Raw genomic sequence first — 21717 nt, forward strand, 5'->3', positions numbered from 1 at the left:
TTGATCTGCATTGATGACATCAGTCCCGGAGGCCTGGGCAGGAGTGGCGGTGTGACGGTGCGCGTGCGCTCGCGGGAGCCCCGCCCCTCCCGGGCCGTATCTGCTGGGCTGGGGTCGCTGCGGGCTTGCCTGGGGAGCCTCGCGCCGCCAGCTCATCAGGTGAGGGGGCGCCCGACCCAAGGTCACCAGGTGGCTATCGGGATTAAGCACAGCCCTGGTCTGACCCTGGCGGGGGTTGGGAGAGTCGGAAGCCACACCCTGGGGTGGACAAGGGTAGCCCCATGAATCCAAAAGGCAGGGCAGGGAGCAGTACTGCAGCTCCCCAAGGAACCCCGGAGAAGACGCGAAATGCATCCAAGGCAGATGCAAAGCTGCCCTGTGCCCCCACCCCCCATGCACAGATGGGATTAGAGGCTTGCCTCCAGTCCGGTATCTGTGGGATGGCCTCCCCACTTCCCTGTCGGGCTGGCCTCTGCAGACCTTCGTCCCAGGGTTCCTGAGCAGCAGCATCCCAGCCTTGGGAGGTGGCGGCAGCCAGCAGGTTCTCTGCCCCAGGCCTGACACAGAAGTCTCAAGCAAGGCCTGGAGCCCAGTGACCAGCCTTTGTACTTGGGGATGTGGACCCCAGGAGCCTAGAGAATGCTCCCATCTTCTTGGAGTCCACACATATCCTGGACTCTCCTGGACACCACTTCTGCCCGAGCTGGAGCGCTTCCATTAAAGCTTGCTTGTCCGCACCTCCTCTCGAGTTACTCTGCACGATCCCTGGGCCCACAGTTTAGAGAAAAACAGGGGTGGGCAAGGCCAGGTGCATGTTCCCTCTTGGCTCACAGCCTGTAGGGAGACCTCTGAATAGGCAGAAGCCTAGGGCTACGAGGCGGGACCAGAGACTGTGAGGCAGTGCACCCTTGCCCTGCTGCCCCTGCCCCAGGACTGGACTGTTTAGCTGGGTCCCCACCTTGGAAACACTTTAGGTTGGGAACTAGACTCTGACTTTCCAACTCCCTAGGGTCATGATTGTTGAGCGAGGCACACAGCCCTACCAGTCCTTGACATCCCTTCCCTAGCAACTCTGCTGGTGGCCCAGGACCTTTCCCACACTCAGCCCTCCCAGGGGCCTACTACCTGTGGACTACGGGGACTGCCCTTTGGTTATCTTCCCTCTCCTCTGCCCCCAAGCCCCTTTTCCTGAGGAAGAGCCACCACTCCTGCTAAGCCACCCCACCCCCTGGGAGGGAGGGAGGAGCATCCTTTGGCCCCTGGCTCCTAAAGCTAGCCTGGCCCATATCCCAGCAGGAGGGACAGTGCCTTGGTGGGACTGGTCCTGAAGACTTCAAGGGACCTCAGCCCTGGACCTACAGATGTGGTGTCCATGTTAACACAATTTGCCTGCCTAGCTTCCACACTTCCCTGCTCCTGCTGGGTAATGCTGGGGTACACACAGCCGCTTCTGTCTAGATACAGGGGTGTCATGCTGAAATGAGATTTTTGCCAGGGAGTGGGAAGGCTATCACAGCATGAGCAGAAAACTACTGGGTAAGGCAGGACTCAGCTACAGGTCTGGGGTGCCCCCACCCCTCACACCCATCCACATCCGAGAACAAGACAGACCAGGAACCCCTACTCCAAAAGTGATGTGCCAGCGACGCCTGGGCATACTTGTGTTAAAGAAAGACCTCAGCTGATATCTTAAACAGCACTGTGACTTTGGAACCAGCAGGCCCACCGGCGCTCACTGTGTTTCAGGAGGACCCCGCCCCCGGCGGCCGCAGCTCTGTGGTCCACGGCGGGTCCCGCGGGAGATGGCCCCCTGGGCGCCCGCGTTGCTGCTGCTACTGCTGCCCTCTCCGCTCTTTGGGCTCCCCCCGCGCGCGGCGGACTGCCCTGCCTCCTGTCGCTGCTACAGCGCCACGGTGGAGTGCGGCGCCCTGCGACTGCGAGTCGTCCCGCCCGGAATCCCGCCGGGCACGCAAGTGAGCGCTGCGCGGGGTGGCAGGGACGCAAGCCCTGGTCTGGGGAAGGGGGCGCCGGTGGGCGGGCTGCCCTGGAGGTGAAGGCAAGCCCACAGCGGGTGACACACTCTTCCTGGCCCGCAGACGCTCTTTCTGCAGGACAACAGCATCGCGCGCCTGGAGCCAGGCGCCCTGGCCCCGCTCCCCGCCCTGCGCCGACTCTACCTGCACAACAACAGTCTGCGTGCTCTGGAGCCGGGCACCTTCCGCACTCAGCCGCGCCTGCTGGAGCTTGCGCTCACTGGCAACCGACTGCGGGGCCTGCGTGCTGGCGCCTTCGCCGGCCTGACACAGCTGCGCGTGCTCTACCTGGCCGGCAACCAGCTGGTGCACCTTCTAGACTTCACCTTCCTGCACCTGCTGGTGAGCCGGTCGCGCCCCACTCCCAGTCCCCAACCCAGCCCTGACCAGAGGTGTATGAGGGACACTCCCCCTGCCTCCTGTGAGAGCCCTGAGCTCACTTTGCACCTCTAGAGAGACCCCTCCGGGAAGACTCCCTCTCAGCAAAGGCTCAGCCCACCACACCATCCTAGCCACCAGACGCAATTGTCTCCCCTTTAGCGTCTGCAGGAGCTGCACCTGCAAGAAAACAGCATTGAGCTGCTGGAAGGCCAGGCCCTGGTAGGGCTAGCCTCACTCGCCCTGCTGGACCTCAGCAGAAACCGGCTGGGCACCATTAGCCACGAGGCCCTGCAGCCACTGGTCAGCCTGCAGGTCCTGCGCCTCACAGGTACCTTGTGGGACCCCAGGTGTACAACTGGGAGGCAGAGTCTGGGCTCGGGAGGATCACACCACAATTTGGGGAGCTGTGGGACAGAGCTCGGGGACTCCTACCCAGGGAAGCCTTGGCAAGGCTGGCTGTAGAGTTTAGAGACTGTCAACTCGGGCTGAGAGCAGGCACACCCCAACTAGACAGTGACATCCTGCGCCAAGGGGTCATGATTGGCAAGGTTTCCATAGGGGGCTCTCTATATCCCAAGAACAGGACTCGGAGGTGGCTGCTGACTCGGAGCAACCTTATAGGGGAGTGTATGGGTCCTATGGGTCTCCTAGACTGGAACTCTTGATGGGAGTAGGAAGCCTCATCTGTCTTCCAGCAGGGAAATCTGGGGAACCAGGAATATCAGGAGAGCAAGAGTGGTCTTTCAAAGACCATTGGAGAGTGATCTGGGAGGCACAAGTTAAATGGAGGTGAGGGGCTTGCCCACACCTCAAGGAACTCTGGGTCTGAGCAGGTGCCCATGTAGAGGGTGTGGGAGGTGAGAGAAAGTGGGGCAGAGAGGTCTGACCTGGCCAACTAGCCCCCAGGCGACTCCAGCCCTCCCACCACTACTTTTGCCCTGCCCCCAGAGAACCCGTGGCGCTGTGACTGTGCCCTGCACTGGCTAGGCGCTTGGATCAAGGAGGGGGGCCAGCGGCTGCTCAGCTCCAGGGACAAGAAGATTGTGTGTGCAGAGCCCCCACGCCTGGCCCTCCAGAGCCTCTTGGACATCTCTGGCAGCAGCCTCATATGCATCCCCCCCTCTGTGCACGTGGAGCCCCTGGAGGTCACGGCCAACCTAGGTGAGGACCTGCGTGTGGCCTGCCAGGCTTCTGGCTACCCTCAGCCTCTGGTCACCTGGAGGAAAGTCAGCCAGCCTCGTAAGGAATGGCCGCTGGCGCAGGCCCACCCAGATGGAGGGGTGCCAAGGCTGGGCGGGCACGGAGCCCCCGACACAGGCAGCGGGATGCTCTTCCTCACCAACATCACTCTGGCTCACGCCGGCAAGTACGAGTGTGAGGCCTCCAATGCCGGCGGGGCTGCCCGAGTGCCCTTCCAGCTGCTGGTCAACCTGTCCCAGCAGCAACGGTTGCCGCCGCCCCCAGCCGCCGGCCCGGTCAGCCACGAGCCCCTGTACGAGGCGGGCAGCATGGCCTTCCGTGCCCTGGGCCTGGCCACACAAGCAGCCATCGCGGCGGCTATCGCGCTGCTCACGCTGACCGCGCTGCTGCTGGCAGCCATGATCTGCCGCAAGCGGCGCCAGAGGAAAAAGGAGGCGGGGCCGCCTGGCGAGGGCGTGCTCTTCGTCAATGACTACTCCGACGGGCCCTGCACCTTCGCCCAGCTGGAGGAGCTGCGAGATGAGCGGGGCCACGAGATGTTCGTCATCGACCGCTCCAAGCCCCTCTTCGCCGAAGGGCCGCCTGCAGAAGGCCTTCCAGACCGCGCCCCTGCCGAGGGTGCTGCGCCTGGGCTCCTATTCCCAGCGCCCGTCGCCTACGAGATCCACTGCTGAGACCGGGGCAGGCCCCGGGGATTGGGGAAGTCAGTAAAGGGTGGAAGCTGGGTATTGTGAGCTGAGCCGTGTGTGAATGGCAGGGGCAAAAGGGCAGCGGGGCAGGGGCCAGTGGGGGGGCAAAAGGCGCTCTGCCCTCCTGACCCTCCCACCCTATGCTCGGGATTGCAGAAGAGGAAGCCAGGTCCTGGAAGTTGGAAATGGTGGTGGGGTGCCTTAAGGTCCCCAGAAAAACTGCCAAGCCCCACACTCAGAAGGGACCCCCTGTGGCCCCAGCCTGTCCTGTCTTGGACTGACCCTTTGGGACTGTCCAGAGGGAGGCCGGGGCTGGGCAGCAGCATTTAGTGCCTGCCAGCACGGGAGCCCAGACTATCCAACTAGATGAGTTAATTAAGACCAAACAGCCACGTTCTAGTTCCAAACAGGCTGCATGTTTGGGCTGACTTAACACCTGCCCCCAGCCCGAGCACAGCCACTCAGACCAGGACAAAGACATCTCCAGGATGTCAGGTTGGGGGCCTGGAGCAGGGTACCCCGCCTTTGGGAAAGACTGAGAGGAGGCAGTATAGAGAGCTTACAGGTGGTATCTGAGGAATAGCTCCTGAGGGAAGGCCACAGACCAGGCTGCCACAGGCCTTAGGCCACCAGGTGGTCAGGGTTAGCTGCAGTCTGAGAGCAGCATCCTTCATAGAGGGCTGCAGAGGGAGCTGGTGCAGGAACCTCTGGGAAACTACAAGCTGAAAGAATCTTTAGCCAGATGCAGATGGAGGAGGCTGTGGGGCCTGGAGTGCCTGATCCTGGCCCAATGCTACAAGCAGCTGATACAGCCAGACATCCATACGCTCCCGCAGGTAGAGGGGGGGCTAGACCAGACCCAGTCTCCATAGCAGTCCATGGGGGGGCGGGAGAGGCACCACAATGGGCAGTTCTGCCTGTGCTCCGAGGCAGGCAGAAGCTCGGGGAGGGCCACCATGGACAGGTGACTGCCAAGGAAGTCCAGGTGATGGAGGCTGGTGCAGCAAGTTAGGCCAGGCAGCATGGTCAGTAGCTGGGTGTTCAGCACCTCGGGCTTGGTCAATTCCTGCAAAAGGTCCTGGGAGGGTGCCAGCAGGTTCCCCTTCTGGAGGTGGGGAGCTTGAGGACACCTCAGTCAGAAAGGCCAGTGCCAAGCTCTCCCAGGTGCTGGCAAGGGTGGCCTCAGGGCAGGGCCTTGAGGTGGAGGGGCAGTTCACCTGAGCAGCTGGCTCAGAAGCCCCAAGTGCACCGAGAAGCTCCCTGGAAGCACCCCATCTGAGCTGGAAAGCAGAAGCAGCTGTCTTCTCTCCAGAGAGAGCTGCCTGGGGTAGTGCAGGCAGGGCAGCTGCAGGGTGGCCAGATGTTAGACATGGGCCTCGGGCCAGTGACGCCCAGGCTGCCGAGGCACAGGTGCGCATGGCACAGAGCAGCTGGCACCGAATAGCCACAGCGAAGTCATCCTGATGTGCATGGGCAGGCACTCAGCCCCCGTCCCAGTTGTCCTTGCTGACAACGAGCAGCCCCCTCCAGGGACCCCCCCTTCAAGAGACATCCACACACAAGTCCATTCACACTTCTGGCCAGGCGGGTGCTGGCCCCAGCCACAGTGCAGTCCCATCTGCCCCATCTTGATACCCAGGAACCCCATTATGTTGAGCACGTGGAAGCCCCCTCCTGTGGGGCGGGAGCTCGGAGGTGGGTGAGTACAGACCCCCCAGCCCTCCCAGAACTCACCTTGAGGCTGAAACAGCACCCCTGCTCTGACACTGAGCTGCTAACATCAAAACCCCAGCCTGCAACCTCCTCAGAGGACCCTGCCTGCACCCAGCGCAACGGTCAGTCTCAGAACCCCCAGTGGGGCTGTCTGCACAGCCTGGGCCTCAGGGACAGGGAAAGCCCCTGAACCATGCCCTCTGTACTGTTCTTGCTGGGCGGCAGCAGCTACTGGACACTGGGCCACACGAGGGGCAACAGCTCACACAGCACAGCAATTTTTTGATCCATGGAGGGCACTGTGGCCAGCAAGGGGTGGTGGTGGTGGACCTGGCAGTTGGTTGGCGGGCACTGGAGCACCTGCCTTGTACTGAGGCATGCCAATGTGTGCATAGTACCGGCTAGGGACTGGCCACCTGAAGAAGGGTCTTCAGTGGGAGGGCATACCTGACCATTAACCTAGCCACAGCTTCTGTAGGCACCAGTGGTGCAGCAGCCTAATGCAGTGCCTGGCCTGGGGCTGATGCCTGGGGGAGGCAGCTGTGGTTCTACCAGCCCAGGGCAGGATGAGCAGGAAGTGGGCCAGCCTCTGTCCTCCTGGAGTACAGGGCTCTCAAAGAAATGGAAGTACAACAGTACAAGTGACAGCGGGCTAGCTCCTGTCCTGCCCGTGCCGGTGACTGCTGGCTGCTCTGCTCCCCAGGGACACTGTGCAGACCTCCAGTGTCCACCAAGTCACAGTCCTATCTCAGGAGCACTTTCTCCACAGTAGAATGAAACCCAGACACACGCCCCCCTCCCCGTCCCCACTCCAACACAGGTCCCTTGGTCAGTGCTCACCCTTCACAGAACCTCTGCTGGCCACCCTTAGGCCCCACACAGCACAGCAGCTGACACAAAGAAGTCCAAAACCTGACAGGCAAAAAAGATACAAGGAAGACCGGGTTGTCACGGGACCTCCTGTGAAACCAAAAGTCCATGACACCAGCAGCAGCTCTCGCCAGGTCACCTAGGCTGCCAGGCATGAAGACTCCTGGGCATCAACAGCAGGAGTGAAGCCCACTACTCCAACCATAGTCCTTGTCATGTCCCCCTAGCTCCTCTTCTCGGGGGAACCAATGTTGAGAAACCAAGTCTCATTCCCACAGACAGGACGCCAGGCCCGGCATTCCTCAAACGGGGCTGGGTTGGCTGACCTGAAGCGAGACAAGGATACAGGGGTTCCGGAGCCACCCTCCCGTTACTCAGAGCCGTCTGGGTGACTGGCACGATGCGGCACTGTCTGGCATGGGACCAGAAAGCATGCCGTGGGCACCGCCACACCAGGGGTGCTGGGCCAGGAGTGGCGGAGCGGGGGCGTCCGGCTCCAGGGTCTGCTCTTACTGCCTCTTCCGGAGATCAGCGCTTGAGGCCTAGGTTCCTGAGGAACCCCAGCCGCCTGGCCTCCACAAAGGGACACGTCTCCGGGAAAAGGCGGGCTGGCCACCCGGGAAGGCGCCTCCAAACATCGCGCCACTGAGCTCGCTGCGCGCGTCCCAAATGCGGACCCGACTTTCCTCGCCGCGCGCCTCGATGACGTCGCCTATTGGGAGCCCACGGATTGGCTGTCGCCCCGCCCCGCCCCCGGCGGGCGTCCTCATTGGCGGGGCCGCGGGGCCGGCGCAGCGGCGGGAGTTTGGAGCGCGCGGGCCATGGAGCGGCTGCGGACCGTGCGGACGCGGCTGCTGACCTGGGAGCGCGATTTCAGGCAGCGGCACGGGCGGCGGCCGGGCCAGGTGCGGCCTGCTCGGGGCGCACGCGGGGGCAGCGGGCCCAGCCCCGGGCTGACCCTCTCTTTCCACAGGCGGACGTGGCGGTGGCGCCCGAAGAAACGCAGGGTGAGCGCTAGTGGGGCGGCGGGCCGGCGGGGACTGCGGGCCTGCAGACGCTGACGTCCTCCGCTCCCGCAGCGCTGTACCGGGAGTACCGAACCCTGAAGCAGGTCTTGGGCCAGGCAGATGGCGGCCGGCCCCCTGACCCCGAGCAGACCCCCGAGGCAGCGCAGGAGATACCAGCTCAGGTACGTGGGCTGGGAGGAGGCCTGAGGCCCGAACCTGGAGACACATCTGGTCCCAACCCCTTCCAGAAGGTGCCTGGGGAGCCCAGCTGCTGGGGTTCCCACCTGAACCGGGCTGCAACGCAGAAACCACACCCTGCCCCTGCGCCCAGCCCGCGGCTCGCCGTGCTGGACTATGGGAAGAAGCTCAAGGCCAAGCTCCAGGGCACCCTGCAGGTGAGGGGCCCAGGGAGAGGAAATGGCCAGTGCACACCTTTCCTGGGCCAGCACAGCGGGTGGGCCCCAGGGACACCGGGTCACTGAGTGTGGTGTGTGCCCACCTTCCAGGCAGAGCCAGCTCTGGGTTACAGACCCTCCGCTCCGAGAAGACCCTTGGTCAAGAAACCTGCCCTGGAACCTCCAGACACAGAGGCTGTCCCCTCCTCTCCAGAACTCAAGCAGACAACCCCCCAGCTTCAGCCAGCCTGGCTCCAGCAGCTACAGTCCCCCCTGAGCCGTCGACTTGCCTCCCTGGACCCTGGCTGGCTGCAGCGGTGTCAAGATGGGTCCCCAGAATTGCTGGAGGCCCCTGACACCTGTGGACCTGGCCTGAGCTCAGAGGAGCCTGGCAAGGAACCACAGCTGCCGCAGACCTCAGGTGTGCTGGCCGCCCTTGGCAACACTGGTCCTGACCTTGAGGGTCCAGCATTGCAGGAAGCCAGGGGCAACAAAGGGAACCCTAGGCCCAGCAAAACGCTGAGGCCGGGTCGGGACCCTCAGGACACGCCTCCACAGGCCCAGGGGGACCAAGACCATATGGAACCCCGGCTTAAGGATGCTGGGGCTACAGAGCTTGAGGAAGATGCCCTGGGGGATTGGTCTCCTCGGCCCCGGATCAACTCCTCCACACCCAGGTACCCAGCTCTGACACTCCCACCCCCTCCACCCCAGTGACTGGGTCTCTCCTACAGGCTGAGTCTGATATGGGAAGGTTGGGGAACGGCTCCCCTGACGTATCTCCTAGGTCCACCTTCCAGGAAAGGGGTAACTATGTCAAGCTGAACCTGAAGCAGAAAAGATATGCACGGGGCCCAGCCCTGCGTGGTGCTCGCCTCCGAAAGCAGGTGAGGAAGGTCCCTTTCCTTGCTTCCTCTATCCCCCACCTCCTCTCTCTCTTCCTTTCCCTGTCCTCCAGTCTGCACCAGATCTGCCCTGTGCCCCCAGGTGTGGAAGCAAAAGTGGCAGAAGAAGAGGATGGGTTTCAAGGGCAGCCTCTCTGGAACCCCAGCCAAGGACTCCTGCTTCCGCTGTGCGCAGCCTGGGCACTGGGCCTCCCAGTGCCCCCAGTCAGGTGGACCCCACCCAGGGACCAAGTCTCGTTTGGAAAGGTGCTGTGTTCTTGACAAGGCGGCCTTACCTGGCCCCCACCCTAGCCCCGAGCCTCCCCTGACCTGGGAAGAAGGTGGCAGAGGCCAGGACAAAGTGGCTCACAAGATGGGTGCTACCAACTGCCAGCGTGCAGGTGAGTGGGGGCACAGCTGGGAGCAGGGTCGCCCCAGTCTAGTGGGAACCCTCACAGTGTCCTCTCCCCCGTCTGCCCCAGCAGGCGAAGATGACACTGCACCCACCATGCCCCTGGAGTCCCACCCAGCCCCCTCGGTACAGCCCCTCTACCCTCCTGGACCATCAAAGCAGGTAGCAGGTGAGCAGACACTGCAGCTCAGACCCCTCAAGGGCAGACCTCGTTGCACGCCACCGCCAGTAACCCAATCCTTACCCCCAGAGACCCCGCCTGAGGTGTTGCAGGCCCTGAGGCAGCTGGGACACCAGGCCTTCCGTCCCTGGCAGGAGCAGGCGGTCATGAGGGTCCTGTCAGGTGAGCAGGGTTGGACAGGGCTGTGGGGTTGTGGGGCAGAGGCTCCTGCTGACTCCGGATCTCCCCAGGCATCTCCACCTTGTTGGTGCTGCCCACGGGGACCGGCAAGTCCCTGTGCTACCAGCTCCCGGCTCTGCTGTATGCGCAGCGCAGCCCCTGCCTGACGCTGGTCATCTCCCCGCTCGTCGCGCTCATGGACGACCAGGTGTGTGGGCTGCTGCGTCCTGCCCCTCCCCGCAGTTGCCTGTGGCCCAAGGGCCAGCAGCCATGATGGACGGGGCTCCTCCGCAGGTGTCGGGCCTGCCTCCAGGCCTGAAGGCTGCCTGTCTCCACTCAGGCTTGAGCAGGAAGCAGCGAGAGAGTGTCCTGCAGAAGGTGAGGAACCTGGCCTTGGTAGAGGGGTGGGCAGCCAGGCCGGGCAGCCTACCCTCATCCTGCCCTGTTCCCACCTCCAGGTGCGGGCAGCCCAGGTCCACCTGCTGCTGCTGTCACCAGAGGCCCTGGTGGGGGCTGGGTCGGGGAGTGCCACCTGCCTGCCCCAAGCCTCTCAGCTGCCGCCTGTGCCTTTTGCCTGCATTGACGAGGCCCACTGCCTCTCACAGTGGTCCCACAACTTCCGGCCGTGCTACCTGCGTGTCTGCAAGGTGAGGCCGTAGGGGGATGGGGGTGGAACGTGGGGAGGTGCGCAGCCAGGCGGAAGGCAGCGCCCTCTTCACCCTCTGCCCACAGGTACTGAGGGAGCACATGGGCGTCAGGTGCTTCCTGGGTCTCACGGCCACCGCCCCTCGCAGCACCGCCCTGGATGTGGCCCAGCACCTGGGTGTGCCTGAGGGGCCTATTGGGCTCCCAGCCGCCGTTCCTGCCAACCTGCACCTCTCTGTGTCCATGGACAGGGACCCCGAGCAGGTAGTGCTCCGCAGTGCCCCTGGGGCGCCCTCCCTACTAGGCCTCCTAGCGCACACACCACACCATGGATACTTTCCGCAGGCTCTGGTGACGCTGCTGCAGGGAGAGCGGTTCCGAGCCCTGGACTCCATCATTGTCTACTGCAACAGGCGGGAGGACACAGAGCGAGCTGCTGCCCGTCTCCGCACTGCCCTGCAGGAGAACCCGCGCCCTGGAGGTGAAGCCCGGCAGAGGTGTGGTCCTCGTGACCCCAGTGCCCGCCAAAGCTGCGGCCTTGCAGTGTCTGTCTGTCCCCGCAGGGGTTGGCACCGAGAAGGTGGCCCAGGCCTATCACGCTGGCATGTGCATTCAGGAGCGGCGGCGGGTGCAGCGGGCCTTCATGCAGGGCTGGCTACGTGTGGTTGTGGCCACCGTGGCCTTTGGGATGGGGCTGGACCGGCCGGACGTGAGGGCCGTGGTGCACCTGGGGCTGCCACCAAGCTTTGAGAGCTACGTGCAGGCCGTGGGCCGAGCAGGGCGTGACGGGCAGCCCGCCCACTGCCACCTCTTCCTGCAGCCCCAGGTAGGTGCCTTTGTCGAGACCCCTGTCCCGCACCATGTATATGCTCCCTCTGCACTGCCTCCCACCACCACCCCCACACCCTCTGCCTCTCCCCCACCCCCAACTACAGGGTAAAGACCTGAGGGAGCTGCGGAAGCACGTGCATGCTGATGCTGTAGACTTCCTCGCCGTGAAGAGGCTGGTGCAGCAAGTGTTCTCAGCCTGCTCCTGTGGCCAGCCCTCCCCAGAGGGCAGTAGAGCCAGGGCTGGAGTACCACTGCAAGCCCAGCAGCAAGGCACCCAGGACACACTGCCTGAACCAAGGAGCACCTGCCGGGGGCACACACGAGCCCTCCTGATGCAACCTGCGGAACAAGCCCTGGACATGCCCCAGGAAGGTGAGGCCCCAGGCAGGGGAAGGGGGGGAGGGGACTGCCGCCCCATGCCTCTCCATCCCTGACCTCTGCCGCCCATGCCCCTCCATCCCTGACCTCTGCTACCAGCCATCGAGACCCTCCTCTGCTACCTGGAGCTGCACCCACAGCGCTGGCTGGAGCTGCTGCCCCCCACCTACGCCCAGTGCCGTGTACACTGCCCCAGTGGCCCTGCCCGACTCCGTGCCCTGGCCCTCAGGTAGGCACACACCCACCCAGGGTTGGTGGAGGCAGGGACACGAGCCTGTGGGAAGTGGTCTCATGTCTTTTCCCACCCTGGGCACAGCTGTCCCCCCCTGGCTGCAGGACTGGACCGTCAGGTGGCTGGAGACACTCAGAGTGAGGGTGCCAGCTCTGTGGAGTTCAACGTGGTCGAGCTGGCAGATGCCATGAACTGGGAGCTGGTCCCTGTGCGCCGGGCCTTACGTCAGCTACAGTGGGACCAGGAGCCCAGGACAGGGGCCCCAACGAGCACAGGGGTGTTGGTGGAGTTTGGGGAGCTGGCCTTCCACTTGCGCTGCCGCGGGGACCTGACCCCGGGCGAGAAGGACCAGCTATGCGAATTTCTGCACGGCCGAGTGTGCACGAGGGAGCGTGAGGCCCTGGCCCGCCTGCGTTGTACCGCCCAGGCCTTCCACAGGTGCAGGGGACGGGTGGGACGACAGGGTGGAGCACCAGATTCATTTTCAGGGTGTATGTAACAGCAACTCTGGCCCCGCCCCCAACCCACCCCACTGCAGTGTGGCCTTCCCCAGCTGCGGGCCGTGCCTGGAGCTGCCCAGTGCAGAGCAGAGCGCCCAGCTCAAGGCCCTAGTGGAGCGCTACTTTCAGGAGGAGGAAGAGGAGGAAATGCTGGGCTTGCGGGACCTTGAAGGCCCAGAGCCAGGGCAGGACAGAGTGAGTGCCCGGCCAGACCAGGTCAACAGCAGGCCCCCTATGGCCTCCCCAACCAGAGGGACCCCAGACAGCCTGGCCATGTTGGGGGCACAGTGCTGAGTTACAAAAAGGCTTCCTGCCCTCTACCCCAGCTCCAGGACTGGGAGGACCAGATCCGGCGAGACATTCGCCAGCTCCTGTCACTGCGGCCGGAGGAGAAGTTCTCGGGCAGGGCTGTGGCCCGCATCTTTCATGGCATCGGTAAAGGGGGTGAGGTCTGGCTGGTGGGGGTGCGCGGTGTGCATGCCATCACAAACCCCGTGCTGTCTCCCGGCCTCAGGAAGCCCCTGCTACCCAGCCCAGGTGTTCGGGCGCGACCGGCGCTTCTGGAGGAAGTACTTGCACGTGAGCTTCCATGCCTTGATGCGTGTGGCCACAGAGGAGCTGCTGCTGTGGAGCCGCTGATGCCGACCGCTTGCATGGGGGCAAGGGGAGCCCCAAAATGCAGAATAAAAGGAGCATGACTGCCCACAGCTTCCTCCTGCAGTCCACACACAGCCCCCTACACCTCAGACACAGCCTGGGGCACCCTAAACTTTATTGGTAGGAGCTAGGCACCAGGCCCAGGTAGAAAGTGGACATGGCTGAGAGGACCAGGAAGAGGGAGAAGCAGGTCCAGAGTCCCAGGCCGTCGGCCAGCGCACCGGCCAGCGCAGCCATCAGCAGTTTGCCCAGCAACTCCAGTGTGGCTAGGAAACTGTAGTGTGTGGCCTGGGAGGGGGAGGAGCAGAATGGGTGAGCCTGGGAACACCCAGCCTGCAGCCTCCCTCATACCCCACCACACCCCTTACCTGTAGGGTGCGAGGCGCAAACTGGCTACAGCGCATCATCAGGGTAAAGGTGGCAGTGGTGACCAGGCCCCCCAAGAAGTGCTGAAGACACAGGCTTAGCAAGGCTGCCCCTGAGAAGAAGGATGGAGATAAGCAGGGCCTGGGGCTTTGGGTACCCCCTAACAGTCCTCCCTACCTTTCAGGACTGTGCCAGGGCCCACACTAGTCCCCAGGGCATCCAGGCAGAAGAGCAAGGCAGTCTGGCAGGTGAGGCCCCCCAGGCGGAGCTGCAGCAATAACTTCAGGAGGGGCAGCGGCTGCCTGAGGGTCAGTGGGGTTTGGTGATCAGAGGGTGCAGGAAGAAGGGTCTTGGCTGTCGGATGGGGAGTGGAGAGACTCACCAGTGTCTAGTCAGCAGGGCCCCGCCCAGTGAGGAGCCTGCGATGGAGCAGGCCACAGCACCCACGCCGTTCCACAGGCCCAGCTCCTGGGCAGAAGCACCATGGTCAAGCAGAAGCAGCGGAAGCAGGCTGCCAGCACCCTGCTCACCTGGGAAAGAGGGTTATGGAAGCACTTCCAGGCCTGCTCTCCAACTCCCCACCTGGGGCTGTGCTCTTTTCTGCCCAGCCAGGCCAATAGCCTCACTCACCCAGCTTGTACATGAGCAGGAAGCCTGCCATCCATAGTGTACCAGGCACAGCCAGCAGGGCCTGCAGCTGGCACTGAGTGCGTGGCAGAGGCCCTGAGGGCTGAGACTTTGGCAGCTGCTGCAAGGCCGGTGCAGCCCAGGCCAGTGCAGCAGCCAGCAAATATGTGGCGGCTAGGAACAGGAAGAGCAGGGGCCAGGAGAGGGCAGGCACCAGCACCAGCAGACCCCCTCCAGCCAGGGCCGCTCCCACTTTGTAGGCCACCACCTGTACTGTGTTGCCAGGGCCCAGCTCCTGGGGCTCCAGGAGCTGCACAGCTAGTGTGTCTAGGGCTACATCCTGCACTGCTGCACCCAGATTCAGCAGCAAGAGTAGTCCTGCTGCTGCAGCGGGCAGCCCACCCTGGCCAGCCTCTGTTGGCGGCACAGCTGCCAGCAGCCCACACACCACACCCAGGCCAGCAGTGCTGAGTGCCAGCCAGACCCGCGGGGAGCCCCTCGCATCCACCAACGGGGCCCACACCAACTTGAACAGCCAGGGCGCGTACAGCCCTTTGGCCAGCCCCACACGCGTCAACGAGAGGCCACTGGTCCTCAGCAGCATGGGCAACAGTCCAGACTGCAGCCCGTAGGGCAGGCCCTGCACCAGGTAAAGGCCGGCCATTGGTAGCAGCTTCTGTCGCATGTCTGGAACCAGCAGGGGGGGAGGAGTAGGGGTGTCAAGGGTCGTGGCGGTCTGGGTCCCAAGGTGCCCCGTGAATCAGGCCAGACGCGACTGCCGAGGTGAAGGCCAGTCCGGTGGGTCGGCGCGCTTGCGCGTGGGTTTGGGGGTGGGATCGGGATTCGACGGGGTGGTCTGGGAGAGCGTTGTCGGGTCCTAGGCAGTGGTAGTGCCGTAAACAACCCGAAGTCGGTTTTTAAATGGTTGGGGAGAGGTGGGTGCTCCGGGAAGGAGGCCCGCGGCTCCCAGCATCCTTGTGGCTGCGGGTAGCGCTCCCAGGTGGGAGACGCTGCCGGGAGGGGCCCGCAGGCTTCACCTGTTACCCCTTCCCCCTGAGCTCAGCGCTGCCCGAGTCCGTTTCCGGCCGCGTCTCTAGCACCCTCTGGGTTCCGGAGGCCGAGGCGCCGGATATCCGCCTGGGAAGCGTCCGGGACTCTCGCCACTGTCAGGACGGGCCCAGGGCTATCGCGTCGGCCCTCTAGCGCCTCGGGCGGCTAACCTGGGGAAGGGTTGCAGCCGAGCCCACGGGGCTGGGAGAGTTGGCCCGAGGACTCCTCCCAGTGGCCACCACACCGGGTCCCTAGGCAGAGTGACCAGGCCTCTCCTGGCCTGAATTCAGCTGTGCTTCCTGGCTCCGGGACGGTGGTGTGCGTCCTGGGTGGCAGAGGACAGGCGGGGGAGAGAGAGAGAGCAGCCTCGCCAGTATGCCGAAGGCATTGGAAAGTGGATTGTTGCAGATGCGAGTCTGTTAAAATTTAGCACCTTATCATTTGATCACCTGTATCCATTTAAATTTGTTCTAATTTTTACTATTTTCTGCTTTCTTTGTAACTGAGATTTTTGTTTTCCTTGGCTATTCTTGATAGCTTGTTTTATGGTTTTCTTTATATGAGGCCTATGATAGGTAAATCTAGAGCAGCCGTTCGAAACCTGTGGGTCGAGACCCCTTTGGGGTCAAAGGTCTCTTTCACAGGGGTCGCCTGATTCATAACAGTAGCAAAATGAAGAGTTATGAAGTAGCAATGAAAATAACTTTATGGTTGAGGGGGGGCACCACAACATAAGGAACTGTATGAAAGGATAGAGGCATTGAGAAGGTTGAGAACCACTGCTCTAGAGAAACACAGTAACTGGATTAATGGTGCTTTGGGAGCATGGCGGGAGATGATGGGGGGTGGAATGGGGAGTTAATAATGAGTACAAGAATGAAGACAATCTTCTAAAACTGGTTGTGGTGATGTTACAACTCTTGATGTGACTGAACTCTTGTATTATATGAGAATTATGTGCCAATAAACCTTTTTGGGGCAGAGGCAGGCAGGGGCTTTGTGTGTGAGAAAGCTCTGGGCCCAGGATGCAGACAGATGCCACCAATGTACAGGTGACAAATCTGGGGGTCCCTGAAAAGGACCTATCCCTGGGCAAGTAATAACACCCCCCATCTGCTGCGGAAGCCACTGGAGCTGGCTTCCTATCACTGGCAATATGTTGTTGGGGCCCAAGTGGCCTCATTTACAAACTGGACCAAACCAGCTGGACCCCAGAAAACTGTGCAGATGAAGTGAAGGGACCCTCAAGTGGGCGTTTTCAAACCTCTCTGCCCCCCCTCCCTTCAGAGCCCACTCAAGCCCAGGCCCCCTGCTGTCCGGAGAGTGGGGGAGGCAGCATGACCTCGAATGAAAAGACTGCTTTTCCATTTGGACATCAATGATACCCATCAAACCCTGCACCCATTCACGAGTGCACAGAGACCATCAGCCCATTTAAGAGTAAGATTTCACCCTCAGCCCTCACGGTCACTCTGCCTGGGGGGCGCACACACCAGCCTCAGCAGCAGTGGCTGATGGCTGAGCAGTTGTGTATGGCAACGGAGGGAGATGGGCTGGGTCAGGGATTGCACTTGGCATGTCTTTGTTTCCTGATACAGCCAGCTAAGCCTTACCAGCAAAGAGTCCGGGACTCTCAGGTGAAGTGTCTGCCCACCCCTTATCAGTACTCTGAATAGACGGTCTCTGCCACAAGCCTACTGGAAGGCAAACAACGGGGTCCGCCTCCTCTGGGAGTCCTCCAAAATGCATCCTAGCAGAACCAGCTGCCCCCAAAGGCAGACCGAGTGCCCCCTCAGGTGTGGGTCCCAGGCCCGCACAGAAGGTGGCACAGAAAAAGGAGCCAATGTCACTTGCAAAGCTGCCAGGACTGAGTCAGGCTGTCTGGCAGCTTTATTAGAAATCAGCAGAGGCAGGGGCCCAGCCCTCCAGGCAGCAAGAAGGACTCCAGAGACCCCCAGGGTCCCAGGTATAGTGAGCTAGGGCGGCGCAGCCAGCCCAGCCTGTTCTGAGGTCCGCGGAGGTCCTCAGGCATACTCTTGGGTGAACTTGGAATGGAACTGGCGAAGCTTCTCCAGCAGGGGGCGCAGCTTCTCCATGGGGGGCAGAATGGTCATCCTACAAAAGGGGGTAAATTTGGTTAAGGCCAGGGAGGAAACAGGGCATGGGGCGGGGGAGGGCCCCCCGGGAGGGCCCGCCGCCACCGTCCTCACCGGAAGTGATAGGTTCCCTCCCGCTGCCCGAAGCCGCTTCCAGGCACCACGCAGATGCCCGTCTCTTCCAGCAGACGCATGCAGAAGAACATGTCCGGGGCCATGCCCAGCTCCTGGAAACCAGAGGGCAGCGCGGAGGCTGAGCCCTGGCCCATCCCGAGGCCCCGCCCCCGCCCCACACCCGGGTGCCCCTGCCAGACCTGAGCATGCTGCACAGCACGCGGAGGCAGCTGCACGCGAGGGAAGGAGTACATGGCACCCTGCACCGGGTTGCAGCGGATGCCGGGGGCCTCGTTGAAGATCTGCTCTGTGAGCTTGGCCTTGGCCGCCAGCTCGGACAGCACCGCCCGCTTCTCCTGCCGCCAGGGTTGGAGATGGCTGGTGAGAGCGGGCACAGGACGGACCTGGCTTGGCCCTCCGCGGCCCCGCCCCTCGACAGGCCCCGCCCCGCTGAGCCTGCCTTCTCCCCGCCCCTCCCAGACAAAACCCCACTGCATCCTGGCTACAGGCACAACCGAGTGGGACTGTCCGCGGGGATCCCACGCGCTAAGTCCGGGCTGGAGCTGGCTGCCATAGCTTTGTAGCCGAGTGGGTGGGCTCGAACTGCTGGTTCAAAGCCAACAGGCCACTTGAACCTCGATTTTCCCACACCCCCTCATCCATCCCCTACCCCAGCTTCCCTGCCCTCCTCCAGTTTGCACCTCCCTTCCTGTCCCCCACCCCCTTGGGCTCACCGCCTGGAACTGTGCAAAGGAGGGGTCGGAAGGCCCGGGCGGGCTGACCACCATGTCCAGCAGGGCTTGGCCGGCCACAGGCGGGCACAGCCGCACGCTCATCAGTTTCTGCATCTGTTGCTGCACCTCGGGGTCCATATTCACCACCTCCACGTAGCCGCCGCGGAACCCGCACCTGCCAGGGTCGGGACGTCGGTGGTGAGCAAGCGGGGAGGGCCTGACCCTCACCGGCCACCCTCGCGTCCCCGCGCTGCACGCACTCGCCCATGTAGCCCTTAGAGGTGGAGTGGAAGGAGGCTAGCTCCTGGTGCGTAGAATACGGAGGCCCCAGCTCAGTCAGCACCTTCTTGAACGAGTGGAAAAGCGAGCCCTCGGCGTACACATTATCCTGGTACACCTGGGGGTGGGCGGGCGGTCAGCGTGGGGCTGCGCGTCCGTCCCTGCGCCCCACCCCTGTCCCCCACCCCCACCCCCGGCCTTCCTGGGCCCTGGGCCCCGAGGGCACCTCGTCAGCCAGCAGGAAGAGGCGTTCCTCAAAGGCCAAGCGGATCACGTCCTCGATGCACTCACGGGTCTGAACCTGCCCTGCGGGCGGGAGGGGAGCGGCAGGACCGTCGGGAGGGGCGGGGCCGGGAGGGGCGGGGTCTGTTTGGGGGAGGGGCGGGCGGGCGGGCAGCGCACCGGTGGGGTTACCCGGGTTGATGACACAGAGCACGCGCGGGCAGCATCGGTCGCGCGCCTCTTGCAGTGCGCGCCGCAGCTCGGCCACGTCGAGCGCCCAAGCGCGCTCCTCATCTAGGTAGTAGTCGACTTGCACGGCGTCGAGCTCGGCCAGCGTGGCCGAGTAGAGCGGATACTGCGGGATGGGGATGAGCACACCCGTGCGCGTGCGGCCCTCGCCGGCCACCAGCAGCTTCAGCACCGTCTACGGTGGCACGGGGAGGGCGGGGTTGGCGGGTTCCAGGGGCTGCCCCCAGGGTCAGATGGCCTCGGCACACAATGAGCTCCTGTGCCCTCCTGCCCAGACCCTGGCCTACCACGATGGCGTCGCTCGCCCCCGTGGACAGGAAGATGTTGTTGGGGTCGGAGGGGATGCCTCCATCGCGCCGCTGGATGTACTGTGCCACGTCTTCCCGGACCAGCTGGATGCCTGAGCTGACACTGTAAGCCCCTGGGGCCCAGGGTGGGCGGGGCCAAGGAAAGGCAAGTGAGGGGACAGGACCACTCTCCCCCTGGGACTGGCTTCTCTCTAGTTCTTGCATTCCTGGAGACTTACCCAGACTGTGACCCCCACAGGCCTGCAAAATGCGCTCAGCCCTCCTCTTGGCATCCTCGGGAAAGTGGGGGCTACTCAGGAGCTCAGGGTGGACACAGAGAGCCAGGACCTGGCAGGAGTAAGTGTGAGGCCAAGGCCAGTGGGCCAAAGCGGGCGGGGGTGGGGGGTGGGGGGGGTGGGGGGGGTGCTGGGAGGCTCACCTGGCGCATGAAGGTGATGGGCCTCTGGCCCATGGCCTGCGCATCCCCTATGTTGGCACGGACGACCTCTGTGAAGGGCTTCTTTGCACCCTGGGTGGCACCGGGGCCCTGAGACTCCTCGGCTTGATCCCCTCTTTACCCCCACTCCCCACTCCATGGTTGAGGGGCTGACCCAACTGCCCAGGTGTCACCAAGGGCAGCAGTGGGCCTGGGGCCATACCTGGCGAAGCTCCTGCTCCAGCTCCAGGGCTCGGACCACGATAGGTCCTCGGACAGCATACTCCACCTTGCGCACACACTGGTTCATGGTTTGCAGCGTCAGCACCTTGTCCTTCAGCCCGTTCATTGCAGCCTGCCCCTGGTCACCTGTCTTCAAGGCCATGACCCGACTAAGACACCTCAGAAGGCAACCCAGAAGTGGGGTGGGGGCTGAGGAGGCCTAGCTGGAGGGAAAGGGTGCCCTGTTTGGCTGCAGCCTGCTGGGCCGCTGAGAGAGAGCCCTCTGAGGAAGGCACTGGCCCGCCTGGCCCCTCCCTGCCTGCCTGGGCACAGTTCCCCAGGGAGCCAGAGGGAGTGGGTGAGGAAGCAGGCGGGGCTTGGCTCCGGGCCCAGTGTCCGCCCAGTGTCCCAGAGCTGGAGAATAGCTGGAGGGTCATGGAAGCTCTGAGGGGATAGGTGGGGGGGGAGGGAAAGGTGACCCAGAGGCTGTCCAGCCGGGCAGGGTACGCAGCACGATGGCCCGTTCAATACTGTTAGGGCAGGTAACATTGGGCCCTGGAGCATTACACCTGGTGGGAGGGTGCTGCCCGAGCCGAGCCCTCTGAGACTGCCCCCCATCTTGGCTGGCTGAACTGCCATCTGGAGGTCCTGGTGGAAGGAGCCATACTGGGCTCACATGGCCAGACCCCAGGTTCCGTCTGAAGGCTGGCGGTTCCAAAGGTCCCTGGGCTGCGGAGGGGCTAGAGCTGGGAAGGGCAGCCTGGGTCCCCGATGCTGCAGCTGTCCCTTTACTATGTATAGGCCTGGACTGCCCTTGGGGACACACCCAGGACCTGGGGTGACCTGAGCCCTTCCAGCCTGCCTGAGATTGGTAAGTTAAGCAGAACGCAGCAGGGATAGGCCCTCGGGGCCCCACCTCCGTACGCCTGCCAGGCGCTGATAGGCCATGCCCAGGGGTGGCCTCCCTGCCAGCTTCAGAGTCCAGGCACAGGGTCAGAGAACTGGCCCCCCTCGAGAGGAGCCCTAACTGGCTATGTTGGGCTGGTGGGGATGCTGTCTGGGGTAAACCCAGGGCAGCTGACCACCCTCCCCACCCCCCACTCAGTCTCTCAGCTGACTCCCCTCAGTCTCTCACCTCCACCTTCTCTGCTTGCTGTACCTCGGTTCTCTGCTCGCTGTACCTCGGCCTCCCCTCTGCCCATCAGAGCACAGGTTAATAAGGGCCTGGCCCCAGGCAGAGCCAGCCCCCTCCACCCCCTGGCAACAGGTGGACCTTGGGCAGCTAGCTGTACCGCCCCACACTAAATTTAACCCTAGCCTGCCCCCACCTGCGAGGGTAACCTTCTGAGCAGATCGCCTGGGGGGGGGGGGAACAGGTGTGGGGTGGCCCAAGCCTACTGCCCTTTAGGCAGATGGACAGCCAGTGTCCTCCCCTCACCCACCCAGGGCCCCAGAGGGCCCCTCGCCCAGCCACACTGTGCCCAGCCAACTTTGAGCTGGAGTGGCCAACCGCTTGTCCCCTCTGCCAGCCAGGCGGAAGCTGGCAGCAGGCCCCTGGGTCAGGGCTGCACGCCAGGGCTTAAGGCCCCCTCCCCCAGGGAGGTTGCTGATGCCAGCTTTGGGCCTGCCTCACCCCTTTGGCTCTGGCCCACAGGCCCCAGGAAAAGCCCCACCTTTCCCAGCCATGGCCCCTGGCCCTCCAGGCAGCGATCTGCCCAGCCCCCACCTGAGGGAGCCCCTCACAGTGCCTGGCCCATGACCCCTAGAGAGCTCCCACCCCTCCACCTCTCCTGCCCCCACTAGCACCTGCCCTCTTTGGGGACGCAGTCAGGAGGACTCTGGGTGTGCCCAGCGCAGGCTTCCTTCCC

The 21717-nt window shown here is 63.4% G+C and overlaps 4 protein-coding genes across 9 annotated transcripts; 2 read left to right on the forward strand and 2 right to left on the reverse strand.

Annotated features, from left to right (window-relative positions):
• Positions 1-25: 25 nt before the first annotated feature.
• LRRC24 (leucine rich repeat containing 24) lies at positions 26-4334 on the forward strand. Its single transcript, XM_075549080.1, has 5 exons — positions 26-159; positions 1747-1973; positions 2097-2375; positions 2574-2742; positions 3363-4334. Exons 2-5 carry the CDS (start codon positions 1803-1805, stop codon positions 4286-4288), a joined length of 1545 nt encoding a protein of 514 aa, XP_075405195.1. The 5' UTR covers positions 26-159; positions 1747-1802; the 3' UTR covers positions 4289-4334.
• A 3359-nt stretch (positions 4335-7693) lies between these two features.
• Positions 7694-13238, forward strand: RECQL4 (RecQ like helicase 4). 2 transcript variants are annotated; one of them, XM_075549082.1, is made up of 20 exons: positions 7694-7791; positions 7860-7893; positions 7966-8288; positions 8400-8965; positions 9076-9175; positions 9276-9573; positions 9655-9753; positions 9835-9927; positions 9996-10132; positions 10219-10302; positions 10383-10571; positions 10657-10833; positions 10915-11050; positions 11133-11395; positions 11505-11772; positions 11878-12007; positions 12095-12448; positions 12549-12705; positions 12837-12945; positions 13025-13238. In XM_075549082.1, exons 1-20 carry the CDS (start codon positions 7708-7710, stop codon positions 13147-13149), a joined length of 3726 nt encoding a protein of 1241 aa, XP_075405197.1. In that variant the 5' UTR covers positions 7694-7707; the 3' UTR covers positions 13150-13238. The 2 variants fall into 2 exon arrangements, with proteins under 2 accessions (XP_075405197.1, XP_075405198.1); XM_075549083.1 differs by lacking the exons at positions 12549-12705; positions 12837-12945; positions 13025-13238 and having other exon boundaries at positions 12115-12299.
• SLC33A2 (solute carrier family 33 member 2) lies at positions 13206-15298 on the reverse strand. Its single transcript, XM_075549084.1, has 5 exons — positions 14164-15298; positions 13916-14063; positions 13711-13835; positions 13536-13645; positions 13206-13455 (listed from the first exon to the last, which is right to left on the reverse strand). Exons 1-5 carry the CDS (start codon positions 14843-14845, stop codon positions 13282-13284), a joined length of 1239 nt encoding a protein of 412 aa, XP_075405199.1. The 5' UTR covers positions 14846-15298; the 3' UTR covers positions 13206-13281.
• A 1758-nt stretch (positions 15299-17056) lies between these two features.
• Positions 17057-21559, reverse strand: GPT (glutamic--pyruvic transaminase). 5 transcript variants are annotated; one of them, XM_075549089.1, is made up of 11 exons: positions 19851-21559; positions 19631-19720; positions 19431-19539; positions 19192-19325; positions 18836-19079; positions 18660-18739; positions 18415-18551; positions 18155-18329; positions 17621-17776; positions 17421-17533; positions 17098-17325 (listed from the first exon to the last, which is right to left on the reverse strand). In XM_075549089.1, exons 1-11 carry the CDS (start codon positions 20010-20012, stop codon positions 17235-17237), a joined length of 1491 nt encoding a protein of 496 aa, XP_075405204.1. In that variant the 5' UTR covers positions 20013-21559; the 3' UTR covers positions 17098-17234. The 5 variants fall into 5 exon arrangements, with proteins under 5 accessions (XP_075405203.1, XP_075405202.1, XP_075405201.1 ...); XM_075549088.1 differs by lacking the exon at positions 19851-21559 and having other exon boundaries at positions 17057-17325; positions 19631-19820; XM_075549087.1 differs by lacking the exons at positions 17421-17533; positions 19851-21559 and having other exon boundaries at positions 17057-17325; positions 19631-19820.
• Between the last annotated feature and the right edge of the window lie 158 nt (positions 21560-21717).

Source organism: Tenrec ecaudatus, chromosome 5 (genome assembly GCF_050624435.1).
Source record: "Tenrec ecaudatus isolate mTenEca1 chromosome 5, mTenEca1.hap1, whole genome shotgun sequence".
NCBI lineage: Eukaryota > Metazoa > Chordata > Mammalia > Afrosoricida > Tenrecidae > Tenrec > Tenrec ecaudatus.